Source organism: Pogona vitticeps, chromosome 4 (assembly GCF_051106095.1).
Source record: "Pogona vitticeps strain Pit_001003342236 chromosome 4, PviZW2.1, whole genome shotgun sequence".
Classification (NCBI taxonomy): domain Eukaryota; kingdom Metazoa; phylum Chordata; class Lepidosauria; order Squamata; family Agamidae; genus Pogona; species Pogona vitticeps.
The window spans coordinates 101,477,538-101,500,440 of NC_135786.1; the positions used below are offsets into that span (position 1 = coordinate 101,477,538).

At 41.7% G+C, this 22,903-nt stretch overlaps 2 protein-coding genes across 9 annotated transcripts in view; one reads left to right on the forward strand and one right to left on the reverse strand.

Annotated features, from left to right (window-relative positions):
• The window catches only part of AKNAD1 (AKNA domain containing 1), a 42,104-nt gene extending 30,312 nt beyond the window's left edge, over positions 1 to 11,792 (reverse strand). For 4 of the 5 annotated variants that reach the window (XM_078392277.1, XM_078392279.1, XM_078392278.1 and 1 more), the window contains exons 1-3: positions 4,594 to 11,687; positions 3,813 to 3,931; positions 239 to 1,355 (exon numbers count right to left, since the gene is read on the reverse strand). In XM_078392277.1, coding sequence (XP_078248403.1) covers positions 239 to 1,246 — 1,008 coding nt within the window. In that variant the 5' untranslated portion in view covers positions 1,247 to 1,355; positions 3,813 to 3,931; positions 4,594 to 11,687. Of the gene's footprint in view, positions 1 to 238; positions 1,356 to 3,812; positions 3,932 to 4,593; positions 11,688 to 11,717 lie in introns of those variants that run through there. The other variant, XM_020784630.3, reaches the window with a different exon arrangement.
• Positions 11,793 to 11,887: 95 nt separating this feature from the next.
• GPSM2 (G protein signaling modulator 2) overlaps positions 11,888 to 22,903 on the forward strand; it is a 90,356-nt gene continuing 79,340 nt past the window's right edge. For 2 of the 4 annotated variants that reach the window (XM_072998057.2, XM_072998059.2), the window contains exon 1: positions 11,889 to 12,290. The gene's annotated coding sequence lies outside the window, so the exon portion shown is untranslated. Of the gene's footprint in view, positions 12,291 to 22,903 lie in introns of all 4 variants that reach the window. The other 2 variants (XM_072998061.2, XM_072998060.2) reach the window with 2 other exon arrangements.

The following is a 22,903-nucleotide window of genomic DNA, read 5'->3' on the forward strand; positions in this document are numbered from 1 at the left end:
TGTGAAGAAAATAAAAGATAATTTGGCTAAGAAAAACTATAAAGAGACACTAAAGGAGAACTCTATAGGGATCTCATTGACATTTAGATGAAGTTTAAATGAAACAAAAATTTAAAGTAGGCCTTTGGCCTGTATTGGAAACCTAATTCCATACACATCAGTGGCTTCTACAGATGGGAACAGTCAGAAGATTACACCACAATTTGGTTTAATGCAGCCAAGACCACCTCATATCTACCTCTAGCTGTTGGTCAAGTTCAACCATCCTCATTTCCTCTTCTTGATTCTTGGCTGCAAAAGATTCCAAAGAGTTCATTGCTTCTAGTACACCTTTCACAATTGCTGATTTACCAAGCAAATCTGGGGATGATTTAATTTTTTTAATTACAGGAGTTTGGTTGTTGATGTTATTTCTTTTCGGTATTTTCACCTTTGGAGGAACCTTAGAGAAATCAGGAAGCCGGTAGTGTACCTGACGTTGAACATGTCTGTGATCAGGACAGGATCCAGTTGTCTCCATAAAAAACTTTTGGTTTTGGTCTTCTTCTTTTGAGGTTGAGATAAAATTTAACTCTTCATTAATTGTGTGTTCCTCCTGAGTTATAAATTCTGGATTATATTCTTCACAGCCTTTTCTTTCACCACCGAGGTTAGGGGTCTTATTCATTACTTTAACTTGGATTGAATCCCAGTTTTTGTCAATCGGTTGACATGTTAATTCTTGTTCAAAGTTATTTTTTTCTTCTGCCACCAGTGAAGATATCCTTGTCCTTTCTGAAATCTTTGTATTATTTACAATAGTTTCATCAAAACTTTCAGTAAATGATATTTCTGGGATAGTCTCAGAATCAATTAATTGGCATGAGTGGGATAATCCCTCTTGGGGGAAATGGCGTAAAAGAACATCTGGAATTTTTGACTTAGAGGTATGTTGATTTCTTCCAGAATGGACAAAGTTCCAAACTTCTTTCTCTGTGGTTGGGGGACATTTGGTGTCATTCTTGCTCAGCAACATTGCCAAATTTTTCTCCCTCAAAGGCAGCTGAGTTTTGCAGTCTGCACTTTCTTTTGAATAGACGGGAAGATGGGAAGATGTCAAAGTGAAAGCTCTCTGAGAGGCATTTTCTGTAGAAAGGAAATCTTGCAGGTTTTGTGAATCACAGATGTGTTGATAACTACTCTGCATGTCCCCATCATAAGGCAAGTCTTCTTGTTCATCATCAGTATTGTCCTCAGGGCAAAGCATATCAAATAAGATTCTATTCACTGCTACTGTCCTTATCTGCAATACCTATTCATATTACTGTACTCATATTCCACATGATTTTCCTGACTGATTGCCACCTTTTCACATTCTGTAAGAATTGAGAGAACATACACCTTTTAATACATCTGAACTATGGATAAGAACAGTTAATCTTCCTCCCCACTCCATAAAATGTGCAGTGACCTATTACGCACATCCATGCAAATATGCACCAAAAAGTCCTGTTGGGTGTGTTAAGTATCTAGCTTGCAGAAACAGAAATTACACTCAGTGATAGCTGCAATGTAAGAGTTCAGGAAAATATTACAGTAGGACCCCTGTGTTTGTGGGTGAATTGGTTCCAAGCCCCTCCGTGGATGCTGAAAACTGTGAATAATTGTTGTTGTTTAGTTGTTTAGTCGTGTCCGACTCTTCGTGACCCCATGGACCAGAGCACACCAGGCCCTCCTGTCTTCCACTGCCTCCCGGAGTTGGGTCAAATTCATGTTGGTAGCTTCGGTGACACTGTCCAACCATCTCATCCTCTGTCGTCGCCTTCTCTTTCCTTCACACTTTCCTAACATCAGGGAAATGTATAGTGAATGCTATACATGTCATAGTAAAAGAATGTGACTCAAAAATTAAAGGAGCAAACATTTAATAAATTAAAAAGTGATATCAAAGATAAATTGCAGGAGTATTCTAAATTGAAACGATCAAGGTTTGGGAGAATCACTATGATCAAAATGAAAATATTGCCAAGAAAAACATTTTTTATTTAGGATGCTCCCAATACAATTAGAAAAAGAGGATTTTAAGTACAGTATTGGCAGGGACTAATTAATGGATACTGTAATCAAGGTAAAAAATCAAGAATAAATAAAATATATTAGTACAAGAGTCAAAAAAATTGAAGTTTAGGTATTCCTAATATTAAAAATTATAATATAGCAAATCAACTAAGGTTTATTGGAGATATTATATATGATGAAGGAAGATTAATTTGGTGGAATACGGAATCCTTAGAAATATATGGGAATATTGAAAAATATTTGTTTAATGTGGTAAAAAGAAATATAATAAATCAGGTGAACAACCCCCTTTTAAGAAACATGTTAAATGTCTGGAACAGATATAAAAAGACGTTTTGTCCCTTTACTTCTCCACTAAAATTAGTGACTGAAATAGAAAATTTTGCAGCAAACTTGAAGGGCTTTGTTGATTTGTTTAAGGATAAAAAAGTTGCTAGATTGAAGGACTGGATGATTAAAATGAGATTGAAAGATCAGATTTAAAGATCAGATTTAAACGTCAGACTATAGCATAATAAAATGTTAATGATGTTTATGGGAAAACCTACATACTGTATGAAGGCCCCTTGTTCACCAGTATTTTAACATGGTGGACATTCATGTGATTATTGCTCCACTATTAAGACACAGAAGTAGATGAACAGCAATTCATTTCTTTTATCAAAACAGAGTTAGTTCCATTTCTTTACATAGTGTATTTTTTCATTATGCATGAATGAATGAATGAATGAATGAATGAATGAATGAAAGCAAAGCAAAGCATGCTCCTTATATACCGCCCCATAGCTCTTCAAGCACTCTCTGGGTGGTTTACCAGTAAATTATGCAGGCTACACATTGCCCCCCCTCCAAAGCTGGGTACTCATTTGACCGACCTCGGAAGGATAGAAGGCTGAGTCAACCTTGAGCCGGCTACTTGGGAATTGTTTTGGCTGCAGTACAGCAGTTTAACCACTATGCCAGAAGGCTTTTATGATGCAACACAATATTGGCTTTATCTTGACTGAAAAGCGTGCCTAAGTGAAATGTTCACACTGTAATCCAGAAAGATTAATTCATATGTTCCTGTATACTGCAAACAGATTATAGGGAGTTAGGAAATGTACATGGATGTGCACATCTGTGCACATATCCACATGCACACACACATTTTAGATGTTCTGAATATATTTCCAAATTCAGGAGCTAATCATTCTTTTAACTGTGTTATTATTTATTATTTATTTTGCCCGAACCAAGGGCTTGAACCCTAATTGTGTTCCTTGAAATCCTTTTTGCAGGGTTTTTTTTTTGGGGGGGGTATCTATGTGTGCTGCTATTGAGTAATTTGGGATAGGGTAAAAGACAATTGTGGGCTGGGGGAGGAATTGGAAATCATTACTCCCTATAATTTCCTCGAGTTATCATAACCATAAGGGACATGGTGGTGCTGTGGGTTAAACCGCAGAAGCCTCTGTGCTGCAAGGTCAGAAGACCAGCAGTTGCAAGATTGAATCCACGTGACAGAGTGAGTTCCCATCACTTGTCCCAGCTCCTGCCAACCTAGCAGTTCAAAAGCATGTAAATGTGAATAGATAAATAGGTCCCACCACAGTGGGAAGGTAACGGCATTCCATGTCTAGTTGTGCTGGCCACGTGACCATGGAAACTGTCTTTGGACAAACGCTGGCTCTATGGCTTAGAGATGGGGATGAGCACTGTGCCCTAGAGTCGGACAAGGCTGGACTATATGTCAAGGAGAACCTTTACCTTACCATATTTTAGGCTCCAGATCATACTTTGGGTGACTTCTCTGCCAACTCCATAACATTCTACATTGCTGAGGAAGCCCCCCTTCTCAATTCTCCACAGAGGTTTAGGAGGGCGCAGCTGACTGTAGAGGAGATATGAAGACAGTCCAAAAATATCCTTTGAAGGGCATACTATATGACGGATAGCTTTTATTCTTAATAAGAAGTCATTATGGCTGAAATCCAGCTCTCTGTTTCCTGGGCTGTGGGAAGTTAAGTTTGCAAACCTCAGCACTTTGATATAACTAAGAACTAGTTTCAATTAAGTGGAATTTAGATCCAAGCAGACATTACTAAAATGATGTTGCAACCCTAAATACATGTGCCTTGAAGGAAGCATAATTAAACTCAACAGAGGTTATTTCTGAGTAAACATGCATAGGTTTGCACTCTTATTTTATATAAACTTGCCAATAACATTTCCTATTTGTTATATATATTTACGTCCATTGATTTTACTTAGCTAGCAAACACGCACAACTACATTGCTAAAGGCTGAGCTGGTTGTTATGCCTTGCTACACACCCTCTGACAACTGGGGTGTAAACAACAGGAAAAAGAACTTTAAATATTACATCCCTAATCTTTTTTCCAAGACACATTTTTGCACATTAATCTTCCTTTCAATACATACATGCTGCTCAGTGAAAATGTAGTTGTATTTCAACACAGAAACCAACACCAGAAATAACACATATTCAGGAAAACAGAAATAGTTGAACTAACAATGTTCCTTTATACTTACACAGGCAAATGTGTGGCTGATTTCCTAGGCAACCAGTACAGTTACAGTCACTGAGCTAAAAATTCTTACACAAGTTTCTGTTGTCCACTATCAAACTGCACAGACTCTAAAACAAGGTACAAGGGTTCTGTTTCACAGCAGATATATTTCATTACATCAACTGTAATCCTACACCGAATCCAGCAATACAAGAGAAGCAAAGTATATCCTCCCAACTGCAACCACACACTGCTCTTTATTATTCCAGCATGGTGCTGCTATTGTTCAGTAGGATCACAAGGGGAGTATACAGCAACACACCAACCTTTTCCAAACCTTAATGGGAAAGTCAAACTGGACCTTATCTCATTGTTTCTACTGTGACCTATATAGAAGTATTTAAAATAGCACCTTGGTTTTATGAATGTGTGGTGCCTTTCCTGTCAGAAACATTATCATTCCATCTACACTAGGGGAACATTTAATTATTTATCCGGGAAGGTCCGTGGAAGTTAATTATTTACTGTTATCACACTCACCACCTGGGATGGCTCAAGAGGAAGCATTTGCATTTTGGAACCTTTATGAATTATCGAGGCTCACAAGTTCTAGCAGCATTTGTTCGGTTAAGACAGCTGCAGACCAATGCGGTCAATAAGTATTCCTGTCACCATACATGAAGCATAGCCATAGTAGATGGACATTTATAAATTACTAAGGTCGTGGCACATACAAAAATTGTATAAATGGCTGTCTACTGAAGTTACAATCCACACAAGCAAAAATAAGGGGCTATTGTTCATGAGGTTTACTTAAAATAAAACTTGTGTGTCTTTTAAATCGCCACAAGAGTCTGGTGTTTTTGCTGCAGTAGACTAGCAATAAAAGCGCTGGAAATGTATGCATACAGAAACTCAGCTTCTATCAACTTGTGGTAATCACGGTAATCTAGCCAGAAAAATTCATGAATGCCCAATGAAGAAACATGGACTGCTAGCAATATGCCCTTCTGCACCCATGGAGGTGTGAGCAGAGGCTTGTCCTATAACATCCCACAAAAATCAATCATAGCAGAAAAAGAATACTCCTCCTCATTTGACTATGAATGGAAGAATATTTTTGTGTCTGCTTCTTCATGTGCCATCAAGTTAATTCTGATTTACGGTGATCCTGGATAGAGAATACTCAAAAGGGTTTACCATTCCCTTCTTCTGGGGACTGTGCAGCTTGCCCAAGGCCGCACAGGCTCGATTTACTTGCAGGAGACACAGTGGGGAATCAAACTTCCAACCTCAGGCTCTGCAGCTAGGTACCTAAACCACCGAGCTGTTCAGTCAGCTTGTGTGTACTTAAACTCTTGTAAAATATTACTATGGTGTGATGGGCTTCACGTTGGGCCTAAGTAGATCTGAGGTAAAAAAGATTGACTCTACAATCTGCAGATCAGCAAAGTATTGCCCTGGAATTGCACATGGCTCCCAATGCTGCTTCTATGGCCCATGGGCCGCTGCTGGCCTCCTCTTTGCCTGACAAATAAAATCGGTTGCAGATCCTGGACAACTCCAGGAGCAATACTTCACCTTTCAGAGGTTTAACACTCCAAAAATATCCATTTTTCAAAACTGAAGTGGACATCTAGCCCCTTCTTGTTTCATTCTCTCTCTTTTTTCTTTGTTTTTTTGTAGTTTCTGTGGTCCCAGAGGTTCTTGGGGCAGAAAATTGGCCTCCAGCCCAAAGCCACCGAAGTTGCCTGTTCCTCTGTGACTTTCCCCTTCCATGGTACTTCCATAAGTGTAAGGATCTTCCTTGTGTTGACTGCACTGAACCAATTGCCTCACATGGTAACATACAGTAGAGCTCAATTATGTGGAAATCTGTAATGGAAGTTAACCCATAAACGCCAGCTATGTCTAATTAGGGCTACAGAAAGTGAAAATGGGCAGGACAGCTGTTCCCCACATTATGCACCCCAGGACGCACAGGTGGCCCAACACATGGAAGTGAGGCTCCTCCTCTGCTTGGTCCAAACACTACCCATGACACAAAACTAGCCTTGAATTTTTCCATGTTAGTGTCATTAGCTTCCCAGACTGTGTAGAATCAGCATGCAAGTAAAATACTCTTTTCACTTGTAGTAGTGCTTTAATTCACCACAATCTGAATACACTCGGCTAATTATACTGTTCTCCACTACATTAAAAGTAAAAAATGTACTTTTCTTTTAACACCCCCCCCGGCAATATGTTACCACCGGTTTGCAATGTATGGCTCAGTAGCACCACTGTGCAAAACTGGGGTGGGGGGGCACTATACACTTCACGGAGTCTCAGCATACAGATAGAGACATTAATTTGATGTATGAACACCAGTAACAATTAGCTAGTGCTAAACTGCATCTTATACTGAATATGTAGTGTGTACTTTAACACTATTTTCTTCCTGTTATTCTTAAATAGGATTCCAGCCCCAATTTGGACCATGACTTCCACATGCAGCTATGGGAGGTTTACACTTCACCAGCCTGGTCAATTAAAAAAAAACCACTTTCCCCTCTGTAGGCAGGATTCAAAAGCAAAAACACAACCCCCCTCAACTGGACTCAAAAATTCCTCCTCCATCTCTGCCATCCAGTTTGGAGAATAAATTGTAAATAAAATATAGGTTTGTATGTGTGGGGGGGGGGTGCAAATTTTATGCATCAGCCCATATGTGATGGTCCTGATTCATGGGCCTTTCATGATTAATTTCAAGAGTAAAAAAGAAAATGTTCTTAAACTGCATGATGTGTTTTTGATGTACTATATAGGTTAGCCTTTATAGTCTGAAGGTACAGATGGGACATGGTGGGGCTGCGGGTCAATCCGCAGAAGTCTCTGTGCTGCAAGGTCAGAAGACCAGCCACATGATAGAGTGAGCTCCCGTTGCTTGTCCCAGCTCCTGCCAACCTAGTAGTTTGAAAGCATGCAAATGCAAGTAGATAAATAGGTACCACCACAGTGGGAAGGTAACAGTGTTCTGTGCCATAGTTGAGAGGTCAGCTCAGTATTCTCTAGAGCCCACTTATCTGTCTTTTTGGCAGTCCAGAAAGAAGTTCTACAACATAATGGAAATAAATCCCTTGTTTTCCTGACAGCTTTCTTCAGTGTCCAGCTTTCACACCCATACATCTTAATGAGGAGTACCACAGTGTGATCTTGGCCTTGGCCTCCAATAATCCATTTTTTATTTCTTTAACATCTGCGCTTCCAGATCTATTCACTGGCATATCCCTCTGGGTTTGATGGAGTTGTTTGCTAGAAAAGATAAGCCTGTAGACTCATGGGGACAAGAGTCTTAAATCAAACATCCGTTGAGTGCAGAAATCATAGAATGGCATTAATTACAACAGAGGTACTGTATGTGTCATTTTGCTACTTTGGCCATCTCATGAGAAGAGAAGACTCCCTGGAAAAGACGCTGATGTTAGGAAACTGTGAAGGCAGGAGGAGAAGGGGATGACAGAAGACAAGATGGTTGGACAGTGTCATCGAAGCTACCAACATGAATTTGACCCAACTCCAGGAGGCAGTGGAAGACAGGAGGGCCTGGCGTACTCTGGTCCATGGGGTCACAAAGAGTCGGACACAATAAAATGACTAAACAACAATTGTCTAGTTGCTTCTGACTTATGGTGCCCCTCTGAATTAAGGAGCTCCAAAAGTTCCAGTCATTAGTAGTCTACCCTTAGTAGGTGGTACTCAATCGACCTCACATATAATAATAATCATATGCTATCAAGTCAATTCTGACTTATGGTGATGCTTTCCAGGCAGAGAGTACTCAGAAGTGATTTACTATTCCTTTCTTCTGGGGGTGTCCTGCAACTATGCAGCTTGTCAAAGGTCACATAGACTGGCTCTATTTGCAGGATGCACCATGCAGAATCCAACTCTCAATCTCTGGCTCTGCAGTCAGATATTTAAACCACGCATCCTCATTTCTTACTGAATTCAACTTTATCTAGCATTATTGTATTTCCCAGTGAGTCTTGTCTTCTCATGATATGATCATAATTACAAAAAGCATAATTTCAATCAATTTTGGTCATAGTGAGAGGTCAGCTCAATTTTCTCTAGAACCCACTTATCTGTCTTTGTGGCAGTCCAAAAAGCAGTTCTCCAACACATTTGAAACAAATCCCTTGTTTTCCTGACAGCTTTCTTCACTGTCTAGCTTTCACACCTGTACATCTTAATGGGGAGTTCCACAGTATGATCTTGGCCTTGGCTTCCAATAACCAATTTTTTATTTCTTTCACATCTGCCCTTCCAAGTTTCAGTATTCTGACTTCTTGGCTGCAGTCTTCATTTTGATTTATGACCGAACTAAGGTATAGGACATATTTACCAATTTTTATTTCTCCATTGTCATTGTTAAAGTTATGTAATTCTTCAGAAGTCATTGTTTTTGTCTGGTTAATATTTGACTGTAACCCTGCTTTTGTGTTTTCTTCACTAACCTTCTTCATTAGTTCCTTCAAGTTGTTGCTGCTTTTGGCTGGTAACATGGTATCTTCTGTATGTTTTAAATTATCCTACCAATTTTTACTTGTCCTTCATTTGAATCCTCTTGCTTGGATTACAGAAAAGGAGGGCATTGCTGATGTGAATACGTAGGAGGCTGCTGGCTTTTAAAGTTTGTGAATTCTGCTGAACTTTTAATGTAATAAGTTACACTCATGTCCCAGATATGCTGTTGCCACAAGTCAACATCAAGGCTTTTTCTGATGTGTTACAATAGCAAGCTTTCTGTGCTAGGTGAAAATTATGGGTGTGTTCCCATACACACCCTATTCTGTAAGTATATAACTATTTGGATTTATTGCCAAGAGCTCAAAGCAGACAACTGTAATTATCCTACACTGTTTCTTCCTTTCTCTGTCTATACCTAGTTAGTAAACATCCCCTAAATTAAAATAGCTCACTGGATAGCTCATGTATCTGGCTGCAAAGCCAGAGATTGGGTGTTTGATTCCCCAGTGTGCCTCCGGGAAAAAAGCCAGCCTGTGTGATCGTGGGCAAGCAGCATAGTCCTAGGGCACCTCCAGAACAAGGGAATGGTAAATAATTTCTGAGTATTCTCTACCTAGAAAACCCTGAAAAAGATCACCATAAATCAGAATTGACTTGATGGCACATGGCTATGTGGAGATCTCTATTATTATTAGATTAACAGAGTATACAACTTTTCACTCTATGGGTTGCATTAGGCATTAGTTGGTTGGCTGTGGAAGAGTCAGGAGCTGCATACGCACTCATGTGCACCATAGTGTGTAGGGATTTAAAGCCCACTTCTCTGCCCATTGTTATCAATAGCAGAAATGGAGAAATTCTTCCCTTACTCCCAAAAGTCCCAGTCAGAACCAATGGTAGATTAGACTTTAGCTGAAGTTGCAAACACCTGTAAGGTCAAAGGTTCCTCACAAAGATTGGTTAGTGGTGATGAAAGTTTTATCCCACATGGCCAGTGATCACCAAGCATGCTCTTCTTCCAGAGTTAGTAGTCCCATTACAAAGCCTGCAGCCCACCCGAATCAGAAAGAAAAAGTGGATTTGAGTCTTTTCAGTGTTGTGGTCGACACAGAAAAGGCTCAAAGGTCACAGTTTGTGACTGCCAAATTAATATAAAGCAGGAAAGGGTGTAGCTGCAAACTTACTTTCTTTGCCTTGCATCCATAACGCACAACTTCCAATAATTCAGAGGCTGTATTTGTCCCCTTATGGATCATGGCAGATCCGTCCCTCAAAAACTGAATCCAAATTACCCAGAGACATGCAATTTGTAGCCCATGAGCTACACTCTGCCCATCCTTGTTCTTAAGGATGGGCAAAGTGTTTGTCCCTTATCATTGAACATGAGGTGGAAGCTGTTACATATTTCTTGGTGTTGAAGCCATGACAAGGGCTTTTTTTTTTCATTTAGCCTACAGGAGCGATATCCTTAAGCCAACTAAAAAGACATTGAAAAGTGTGCATGTCTTCATTGCTCTATTTTTCAGCCATGATGTGCTATGAGTGAGAAATAGGTGGGCAGAAAAGGGGTAAATGGTTGAATTTTAAGCCACAGTTGGTCCAACAGCTATTTTTAAGGTTGGTTGACCGCTGAAGGATCGCACTTTGAAAGAACTGTTTTTATCTCCTGAATCATGATAGTTTATATTTTATCTTGAGATATATGAAACAATAAAACAGGGTTTGTCAGTGATAGAAAGGTACTGTATTAGATATCACCTGATGCAACAGTCAGTCTTAGACAAAAAGCTAGAAACGTCTAGTAGCCCATCTTAGATAAAATCTATTTTCACAGTAAACTCAAAGTATCTATCATGTCCAAGCACACAGACTTATTAGAAAATGAATAAGCAAATGTGCTCAAACAGGATGGATAGAATAGTGAATAAATTAGATTAACATCCTTGATGTTGTGGTGGTCAGTGATGGGCTAGGATTCAAGGGGCTGAACAGATCACCTTCTATCAATCCATTTCTCAGCCTATCCTACCTTACGGACTCTAGAACTCCCTTCTACAGGAAGCCAGACTTGCCCCCACTGGTGCTGTCCTTCCCTAAGCAAAGACCTTTCTTTTCAGACAGGTTTTCCCTTAAGAGACTGGCAGTCTGAGAGGGTTTTTTTTTTTTAAATGCTGTTGCCCCTTACTGCTTTGAATCTATTTTTGGTGCTGATTTTGTTTATAATTTTTAGTGTGGTATTTCTTTGATTCTGTTTTAATGTCTGTATACTTACTATTTTTTAGCTTTTAAATGTTGCTATTTAACGATGTAAGCCAGCCTGGGTCCTTTTTAAAGGAGAAAGGTGAGGCCATAATATTTTAAAGAAATAAGTTAAACGAGTTTTGCGGATAACCCTGACCGCAACACTGCCCTGCCCTCTTTGGAGGCACCAATATAAATGTACTGTAATATGTGATCAGAGCAATTCTAGTGTACCAGAATTACTAAAGCACCAAAACTAAAAGTAGAACCCACGGTACCCAGACTTCTACACAACTTTCAAATTACAAGAGCCCCCGCTCCACAGAGACAACCTCCCTCCACAAGTCATCGCCAAGACTCCCGAAGCACGGAGGCGGGGCAGCCAGTACCTACACGCCAACTCTCCTCCTCCTCCTCCTCCCAGCACCATCTTTGTCCAAACCAATCCGGAGCCCAAGGAACGCTCACGTGACTCTCACATTCCCACCGAGAGAAGGCAGTTGAAAAGGGCGGGCCAAGCAGGGCCACTGCAGTCCTCGTCTTCTAATTGGCGAAAGCGAAAGATGCGGAGGGGCGGGTGGAACGCCTCGGCCGCGTCGAGAGCGTTTCGAATGGGAGGAAAGGGCATGTCTGCAGGGCGCGTGCGCTTTGCGGCGTGAGCTCGCGGGAGGGTCGTTTCTTCCCCCCGCCCCGAGGAAGCGAAGGCACGCGGGGGCGGCGTGAGAGCGCGGGGCTGTTGGCTGGGGCGGTTTAGAGCCAAGCGGGGCGCCCCTCCCCCTCTCTTTCTGGGCTCTTGTGTGTGTGGGGGGAGTTGTTGCTTCCCCTTGGTTGGGACGGGATGTCCCAGTAGCGGCTGGAGACCGGCACGGACGGAGGCGTTGAGCGCCAGCAGGACCGCGAGCTGTCCAGGGTGGCTGAAGCGAACGGAGGAAGGAGCGTCTCTTTTTGTGGACAAAGCTGAGCCTGGTAATAATACTTGGAGGTGGAGGAGGAGTGGATGTTCCTGCTAATGGGTTTTATGAGGCAAACGAGAGCGGGGAGGTGTGTGTTTGGGGGGGGGAGAGGAGGGTTCGTGGCACGGAAAGGCAGTGGGAGACCGAGACCGTCGAGAAGCGGCATCGTAGGGGTGCTGGGAAGAGGTCTGAGGCGAAATGTTCTAAAAGGGGAGCCATTTTGAGGAAATCCGTACCTTGATCGATTATTGAAAGGCGCTATTTGTTGAGCACTCGGAAGCACCAGGTGGGAGAGGCTTGGCTCGCCTGTGATCGATGCCAGAAGAGATGTTCTCACCCTCAGGTGTCTGGTGCAGAAAACGAGAATACAGAAAGGCATGAAAAGAAAACTGCCTCCCCGCGCTATCAGTGGAGAACAATAGAAACCCCCCCCGCATCATATTTTGGTTTTCCTAAATATAGTAGCTGTCTAGAAGTGCTCATCTGCTTCTCTTTTCAAGTTCTATCATTGCTTCTTTGGCTGTGTTTTGCACTGGCATGCTGCTGATGTTTGCATATTTTGTGGTTTAATGTTTCTTGTCTATAAGCGTCCTGGTATGGATACGGTGGCTGTTCTGTGAATTAGGTAGAGTTTTCTCTATTTTATTGTAAGAACGTAGATTGTCCTCCCCCCCCCCCGAAACAAAGCGTCTCATAGGTGTGTAAAAAGGTGTCAGTACTCCAGACTTATTTACCCTAAGGTGCATTCTTAGCTTGTCTCCTTGTATTCTTGTTCTATGTTAAACATTGTTTTGAATGTATAGAGTGCACTTTAATGGTTTTGAATGCTAATTCTATTCCACCCAGCATACAAACCAGTTGCAGAGGAGGCATAGAGAGCTAAACTGATGTGCCATCTGCTCAAGAATTGGATTTATCTAGTAGTGTGCACTGTCAGTTCCTGAGCTTTTGCAGCAATTTAGGTAATACTGGTCATGTTCTTTGAAGACTTCATTTAAGACAGAGATTTTCCAATACCATTTGTCCCACAACATCTGGAAAGATGCTCTTTAAGATTGGGGGACCACCCTATAGTGGTTTTTCTGCTTACTGACAGAACTCTTCAAATGCTCGCATTACTAGGGTTAAGTAGTGCTACTAGTCTTACTACTTGTAGTACAAAATACAGCAATAAAAGAGGCTATTAAAATATTGAGAGAGTGAGAACTCTGTCTTTATTTAGGGGCAAACAAACTTACAGTTCAGTAGTTGCAATTAAAAAGGGGGCATTGTTTCTTCAAGGTGAGATTGCAAAATAAAACCTTAAATATGTGATGGAAACCATTCTAGACAAGGGTGTAACCTGTGGCTCTCCAGAGGTTTTTTGACTATTGTCAGCCCTGGTCAGCATAGGTAATGGAGAGAGGTGGGCATCTGTTGCTAACCACCCCCCCAGGTCTTGGAGAGAAATAAACCATATTTCTGATGCTTTGTGCAACCAACTACAGTACCCTGTTTCCACGAAAATAAGACCTAACCTGAAAATAAGCCCTAGTATGATTTTTCAGGATGCTCATAATATAAGCCCTACTCCAAAAATAAGTCCCAGTTAAGTGAAACCCTGCCCTCCACCATTGTGCAGCAACCAGAAGAAGATGACATGACTGTATTTGAATACATGTAGATTGTTGTACATGAAAAAAATAAAACATCCCCTGAAAATAAGCCCTAATGCATTTTTGGAGGAAAAATTAATGTAAGACTGTCTTATTTTTGGGGAAACACGGTACAGTATATGGAATAAAGGAAAGCAATTAATGTTCCTTTGAGTATTTTTTGTTTGAGGGGCATAAGCCTTAACTTTCTGGTTGAACTGACAGAATTAATTGATCTCTATTTTATTCTGTAAGAAGTTCCTTAATTCAGATAGACTTTGGGAATATTAATGAGCCCAGTGCAAAGTTGGAATGCATTCAATGCTAATTTAGGGGAAACTAGACAAGACATTAATTGTATGAATGCAATTACTGTAATAGATGTGTTTTAAAAGTGTAATTCTTTCTCAGGTGGAAAATGAGAATTTAGTAATTTACCTGCCTTCTATGGTGACAAATTTTGCAATCCCACAGTGAAAATGGAGGCTTCTTTTGCAATGCAAGTAGCAACATGTATATGCACACTTTTCATTGGGACCTCAGTAATTAGTTTTAATTATTTATCCTCCATAAACCCTGTACTCCTGATGCAGCTCCCTAGCTGTTTGTTTGTATTTTGAATATATGTAAATTATTTCAGTTATATGGTGTCATTGGCAGTTTGACAATATATCACATATATGTATATCCCAGACAAGAATATTGAATTTCATAGTTTACCAAGTTAAAAAGAACATCCACAAAAACATATAGTAAAACTCTTAGAAAATTTAGAAAGGCTGGAATCTTGTTGGCGCAGTTCTGTGCAGGCAAGACTGATGATGTCATCAGCAATGGCCTTTTATCCTTAATTAAAAGTTTCTTAATTCCATCTTGCCAGGTTCTGAAGCTCCCTAGGTGTCTCTTTTGACATAGGGACTGATGGTGGGGAATTCTGGATGTTAAAGTCATCTTGCCTCTTTCCCTAGGCCCCCAAAGACTTCTCAAATCGAAAGGGCCTTGCACATATGGAGGTGAATGAACAGGCCAATGTATTACGGCGTGGAATGCTCCTTTTCAGGGTTCCATCTAGCCACATGTTCTCTCATAATATTTCTGTCCATTCCCCTTCATTTTTCCAGTCCTCTCCAACAACCAGTCAAGTTTTCTGTAGCCAGTAAATGTGCTCTTTTGGTTGTTTAGTTGCCCCCTGAAGATGATATTGTAATCTTGATGTTCCCTGAAGCTACTTTTATCTATCTTTTGTATTTGGAAGATGCTATTACCTGGCCAGGGAGCCACACTTGGAAAACATTGTTTATTATAGTAGAGAAAGTTTAGCAAATTCACGTAATTCAATGATACATATTTCTTCACAAAACAAGTTCAGAAATTTAGCAGCAGTATCACAGGAATTTTCTTTGCCCCTAAAACTGTGCTCTCTGAACCCAAGCATTTCAATTGTAAACATGAGGAATTGCTGAAGACTGCATACAAGTAAATATCCAGGTCTGTCAATTAAAAACTGGAGAATTAATGATATTTCCCAGATCATCCTTAGATTTCTTCTTTGGAGAGTTCCGTGACTAGAGTGTTACAATCTGCACACAGATGTACTCGTAATTCCATTATATGAGTGACGTCTAAATGTTCTATACTGAATAGTCTTGCACAGTTCTTGTGAACGTAAGACCATGGGTTCCTTTACAGAGTCAATCTATTTCGTATTTGATTTTTCTCTTTTCCTTCAACTTTTCTTAATACTGTTGCCTTTTTCGTCGAGTCTTGTCTTATGATGTGTCCAAAGTATGATAGCCTCAGTTTCGTCAATTTTGCTCCTATGAAGAGTTTAGACATCATTTGATTTAATTAATCTAGCGTCCACTTATTTGTCTTTCTAGCAGTCTGTAGCTCCTATGAAGCTCTCCTTCAAAACCACATTTCAAAGGAATCAATTTCTGTTTTGTTTTGGCTTTCTTCATTCCATACACAGCAATTGAAAATTACGTAGTGTAGATGCTCTTTGCTGTGGTTTCCCGTGACATGTTCTTTTTACTTGAGGATTTTTTCTACTTCCTTTATAGATGCAGTCTCAGTCTTCTTCTAATTTTGTGACAGCAGTCTGCAATTCAATTGAAGATTGAACCAAGGTGTAAAAAATCTTTACCAATTTTAATTTCTTCCTTCTTCGTTGTTTAATTGTTTAGTCGTGTCCGACTCTTCGTGACCCCATGGACCAGAGCACGCCAGGCCCTCCTATCTTCCACTGCCTCCCGGAGTTGTGTCAAATTCATTTGGTTGCTTTGCTGACAGTGTCCAACCATCTCATCTTCTGTCGTCCCCTTCTCCATTTGCCCTCACACTTTCCTAACATCAAGGTCTTTTCCAAGGAGTCTTCTCATGAGATGGCCAAAGTATTGGAGCCTCGGCTTCAGGATCTGTCCTTCCAGTGAGCACTCAGGGTTGATTTCCTTTAGAACTGATAGGTTTGTTCTCCTTGCAGTCCAGGGGACTCTCAAGAGTCTCCTCCAGCACCACAATTCAAAAGCATCAATTCTTCGGCGGTCAGCCTTCTTTATGGTCCAGCTCTCACTTCCATACATAGGTTATGCATCGGGACAATACAATGTAAAGGCACACATGTTTTGTTTAAAATTATCCATAGCTTTTTGTGATTCACCCAGTCAAAGGTTTTTCTGTAGCCTTTCAAGCACAGATGGATTGTCATCTGAAATTTTTTGTTACACCCAAGTAACAAATGTATAGTTGCAATATTATCTTCAATACCTAATCCTTTTCAGCATCCAGCTTGGACATTCCTTGCTTCATATTAAATAAAAGTCTTTGCTGCAGAAACCTTGAACATCACTTTGCTTGTATGAGAAATTAATGCAGTACAGTAGTTTTATAGTTAGTGCATTCTTTGGCATTTGAACATTTCCAGTTTGTGGACCATTGTTTTGTTTTTAAAATTTTGTTGGTGTATTCATCATAGAATTTTGATAGATTTTTTCTTTGTATCTTGGAATAGTTTCATTGGTATCCCATCTATTCCTGGTGATTTTTTCTTCCAAGTGCTTTGAAAACAACTGTCACTTCACTTTATAAAACTTCAGGTTATTCATCACAGAATTCTTTATTGAAAGAATTGGTCATCTTTGCATTTCTTCTGTGTAGTTCTTCATTGTGTTATTCCCATCATCTCTTTATTCTGGTCATATAATATGTTCCCCTTTTGATCTTTGAATAAAAGAGATTTCTTGGTTTTCCGTTTTTCCTCCCTCTCTTCTATTTTGTCCACCTATTTTTGTAATAGTTCTCTTTGTCCTTATGTCCAATATGTTGAAAAGTTGTATTTAAGATTCAGACCTTTTCTGTTTCTTTTTACTTTTGCCTGTTGCCCTTTGATAACAGTTTAAGGAATTTCATGTGAGGAAATAAACTTTGATCCATGAAAACCCGCGGTGAAATAAAATACCATCATACCCCCCTTTTTTTGGAGGGGGCAAATAATTTTATCAGTCATCCATCTAGGCCAGTGATGGCGAACCTATGGCACGCGTGCCACAGCTGGCACATGCAGCCCTCTGTGGGCACATGAGCCATAAGTCGCCCTAGAGAAATACTTACCCGTCCTCCAATCCCGGATTTCGGCAGTCCCCTCTGCTGGAGGACCAGTAAGTATGTATTTGTTAATGCCATCCATGGGGGGAGGGTAACAAGCATTTAACCCATTTAACAACAGTGCAGGAGCAGTTGCTTTTTCTAAACTAAAAACCTCAGTATTCAGGTTTAATTGCAGTGTTGGCACTTTGAAATAAATAAGTTGATTTTGTGTTGCAGTTTGGGCACTCAGGTTCAAAAAAGGTTCACCGTCACTGCACCAGGCAGAGGCAGCCACTGCCCTCAAGCAGCAGATTTTGCAATACCAGTGTATTTTTGCCATCTATCCATGGCATGGATCCACATGAATTTTAATGTATGCTCATCTCCAAATCATTGCCCATCTCCATTTCCTCGGTTGTGGCACTGGCATGAGACGTTGGACTGGAAGCTTCTTTAAAGTGGCATATTTTCTCCCCACTTGCACTCTGTAAGTCCATGGAGTGCTCATGGTGTTGATGATGAAGATGGGGCTCGCCAGGTCTCAGAGAATGAGCTGCTGTGCCAGGAAATGACTGGGCTCCCCTGAATCTCCAGGCCAGGCAAACAAATGTGAGGAGCAGTGGTGGAAGGGAAGGAGCGAGTCTCGTTTATTGTTATGGGGTGGCCATAGTGTTTGGGTACCCAACTCCAACCCTTTCTGAATGGCACCAGGGCTCATTGGCTTCCTGTGTCTGTCCAACACGACACATAATATACTGTACTTGTTTAGGAGCTCAGACAGGGAACCCACAATGCCTGGCTCACTCTCGCACACATGCATGGAGAAATACTGTATTGTGTTCCCAAATCCTGTGACATCACAAGGCCCCACGCCATGACTCCACAAAGACCCACCCAAGGCATTGGGCCCCAGATATAATGAGGGGATGGGGAAGATAATCCCGTGACAGCCCCTGACAAACAAGACACCTCTTCAAAACCATTCCGGAAAATACTTTTATTGGTTTTGGAAAAGAGGCTAAACAGGTATCCTCAGCAGAGACAACGGCCTGGTTCAGCTCCAGCAAGACGTCTGCCTTCTGGTCCCTCGCATCCCCCTGGGGAAGAGGATGCTTCGGGCCCTATGAGAGAGAGAGGAAAAAAAATTAAGGGGCGAGCTCATCCACTGCCGTCAACTCGCTTCAACCCAGGCATATCCACCGACCAATGTTCTGGAAACTTCATCCCAAAGTTCTGCCTATCAACATCCACTGGCTTCCGCCAGGAATATCCACCCATTCATCTCTTCCACTCCGCTTCTGAAGTCAGCCTCCACCAGCTCCCAAATGCTTGGGTCACACACACACCCCGGCAACATTCCCACGGAACACCAGCCAGCCCATTCACACACACACCAGCCGCCCCCCGACAGACACACACCTTTACTCCACCAGCCATTCACACACACACCAGGGCTTCCATCCACCGATATCCACCAAGGTTCCACCAGCTGGTTTCAGGAGGCCAACATCCCCCAGCTTCATCCGCTAACCTCTGCTGGCCTTGCAGCCTCAGCCAGCTTCCGCAGGGAGATTCCACCAGCTTCTGTCTGCCAATGTCCACCGACTTCCCACTGGTCCATCGCCGACATCAGCCAGCTTCAATCCACAGATCTCCGCCAGCCTAGAGCTGTTAACTCGCAAGCCCACTTAGCAAATTCATCTGCTTTTGCGAGAGAACGTGCCTTGGGCATAAGGGCTGGGTCCCCTGCAGCTGCTGCCGCTCTCTCTGCCAGACTGGCCACTGGCCTCCGTTCTAGTCTCCTGCCCTGGCCAGCAAGCCCCTTTTATCTGCCAGCAGAGTGAGGTCACAAAGACCCGGGAGAGTGGGGTTGGGTTCCCAAGGCAGCAGCAGCACCCTTGGGATTGGCTGAGTCCTGAAGATGATGTCAGCAGTCCCTCTGACCATGTGATTCATCCACACTTGCGTTTTGCATGATGTTTTAAATTTGTGGCCTATTCATGTGTCCCCTGTGACCAATACCTCTGATTGTTAAAATCTCCCCATGTTGGCCTTCTGACAGGATTCTAGGCTGGTGCTCCAAAAAGTTATGTTTCAGCATTTGCAGCAAAAGGAACTTTCCAAAGCCCTGAGCTAGGGGCAAAATGAAAGGAATAAATGAATAAGGATGTGCACAGTCACACAATGAAGCCTTTGACGCTTTTTTGCGCCTCTTTTTAGATATTTTTTCTTGCCCTTGCCATGAAAAAGATATTATAAGGAGCCCATTAAGAAAACAACCTAAGTGTTTGAAACACATACAGGTATTTTAACACCATCCCTGCACTATCAAATATGCAGCTGTGTTTCAAAGACTCTCCCAGCCTTTGGAACTCCCTCTCATTGGAAGGCAGATTTGCCCCACCAGTAAGTATTTATTTGTTAATACCGCCCATGAGGGGATGACAAGCATTTAACCCTGGCAGTGCAGGAGCAGTTGTTTTTTCTAAACTAAAACCTCAGCATTCAGGTTTTAATTGCAGTATTGCCACTTTGAAATAAATAAGTTGATTTAGTGTTGCAGTTTGGGCACTTGGGCTCAAAAAGGTTCACCATCACTGATCTAGGCTTCTCTTTTCTCTTGACTAAAGAAATTGTCAGAATGCATTCTTTTCTGGTGCTGACTGAAATCTGTTCCATAAGGCTGATGACTAGAGAGGGCGGGGTATTAGTATACAAATATATTTTAAATTGTTTATGTATATGCTGTTAGCCGCCCAGAGTAGTCAGTTGACTAAATGGGCGGGGTACAAATTCAATAAATAAATAAATAAATAAATATCCCTGCAAAGGTGGAAATAATGAGGGTCCAACCCCTTAGGGCTGGACTGTCCATTCACAATTTTGCTGCCACTGCCAGCTGTGTGGTACCTTCCTATCACGCCGTTGTCCGCAGTCGATTACCCAGTCCTGGCGGGAGGTGGGATGACAAGCCTCTCTGCTAGGTTGGAGAGTGGCTAATCCATTGCGGAGAACAGTGCGATAGGAAGCTGCCATGGAGCTGGCAGCAGTGGCGAAGTCATGAGTAGACCCTCATTATTTCCACCTGTGCGGGGATATTCGTATACAAATAACCCCCATCTCTATTGATGATATAATCAGATGCTGAGATTTTTCAGAAGTAAAATGCCTCCAATACCCCCTGAAGGTCCCATGGCTTCCGTGTAATCTATTTCATCAGCAGGAAGCTGTTGGGGACTGTAGGACAGGTGATAGTCTTCAATGAATGAAAATATCTTCTGCTGGTAAAATCATCCTGACAGTGGCGATTTTTGATAATTAATAAAGACTTCTTGCCCAACATGCCACAACCCCAATAACATCCAGATGAGAAAAGTGATTCCATTGCGGTTCTTGGAACTGTCCAGGGTGGTGGATTAAAAATCATTCATTTAATAATGATGATGATGATGATGATGATGATGATGATGATGATGATGATGATGATGATGATGATAATAATAATAATAATAATAATAATAATAATAATAATAATAATAATAATAATAATAATAATAATAATTGCAACAGCTAATGATATCACCAGCCTTGTTGCAGTGTAGTTTACAGAACTTTCAGCCAGTATCTCTGGTTTCCGTTCACAGTATTTCTGGTTCATGATAATGCAAATCTTTTCTCTGTACACTAGCACTAGCATTAGGCATTCTTCAGTCTTGAAAGACTATGGTAACGTGCTCTGTATCTAGGGTTTCCCATCTGTTGAGGTCCATTCCTAAGGCCTTCAGATCCTGCTTGCAGATATTCTAGTATCACAACTGTGGTCTCCCTCTGGGGCGCTTTCCCTGCACTAATTCTCTGTACAGTGGGGTCTTGACTTGAGAACTTAATCTGTATTGGAAGGCGGTTCTCAGGTCAAAATGTTCTCAGGTCAAATCTGCATTTCCCATAGGAATGCATTGAAAATCATTTGATCCGTATCTGCTCTTTTCCGTCCATAGAAACTAATGGGAAGCTGCTATTCCGCCTTCGACCACTAGAGGGGGATATTTTGTTTCTTTTTTTCTTAGGTCAAGAAAGGTTCAGGGAAGGCAGGGAAAATACAGTCCAGGCAGTACAGTACAGTACCAGGCAGTCTGAAGACTGTCTCCCAATCCACTCTCTAAACGCTGGGAGGAGTGAGGAAGCAGACAGGCACCCTTTTCACTGGCCAACAGTTAACTGAAAGTTCAAATTTTGCACTTTCCCTGCCTCCCACGTGGTTTTTTTTCAGTTCTTAACTCAAATCTAAGTATGTAAGTCCAGTCAATATTTTCCTATGAGAGTGGCTCTAAAGTCAAAATGTTCTTAACTCAAGCCGTTCTTAAGTCAAGACCCCACTGTACATGCCCAAGCCAATGTAGACATCGCTGTTTCAGTAATGTATACAATGCTAAAAATTCCAGCTCATTCTAGGACTACTCTATTTGGAAGTTTGTCCTGCCAGCTGATACCAAAAATGCATCAGAGGCAACACATATGGAACATGTTCAGCTTCCTCTCCTGCCGTGCACAAAGGGTCCAGGACTCACTGCAATACAGGAGTGTGCTCAGGACACAGGCTCTATAGACCTGGATCTTGGTATATGCTGTCAAGCCATCCTTCTGAGTCTAGAGAACATGGTAGCTGATTTGCCAATGTGTTTATCCAGCTCGACATCTAATTAAATGCACCCTGTTTATAAAGCTTATTAAGTACATTGAAATCCTGGACTTGTTTCCTCCAAAGTAAGCCACCCTCAGAAAAGCAGCTATATATAGGAGTGCAAACTTTTAAAGTGTTTACCTACATTTCATACACTACATAAAGTGTATACACACATTTCACTTATTTGAAATGTAGTGTTGGAAAAGAGTTTTACAGATCTCATGACTTATCAGAAAGATAAGTAAAGCAAATTATGTGTACTCTTAGTGGGGGATTTTTAGTGAGTGGGGAGTGGGGATTTTTGTGTGTGTGCATGTGGGTCTGGTCTCTTGGTGTCGGGGGGTGCTCGCACGGGCAGCCACACACATGTGCAAATGGTGGGGCGCTCGGGTGGGGGTGCACGCAGTTGCACGCATGTGCAAAGGGGCTGCGCAGGGGGAGTGCATGTGGGGGTGGGTGGGAGATTTGTCTCCACGCCCCAGTCCAGCCCAGGCCACGAACCAGCACCGGGCCACAGACTGGGGGTTTAGGGACCCCTGTTCTATGGGATTCAGATCTGGACTCATTGCTGGCCATTTCAGAACTCTCCAGCGCTTTGTTTGTAACCTTTTCTGAGTGCTTTTTGAAGTGTGTTTCGGGTCATTGTCCTGCTGAAAGATCCATGACTTCTGGTGGAGACGCAACTTTCTGACACTGGCCACTACATTGCGCCCCAAAATTCTT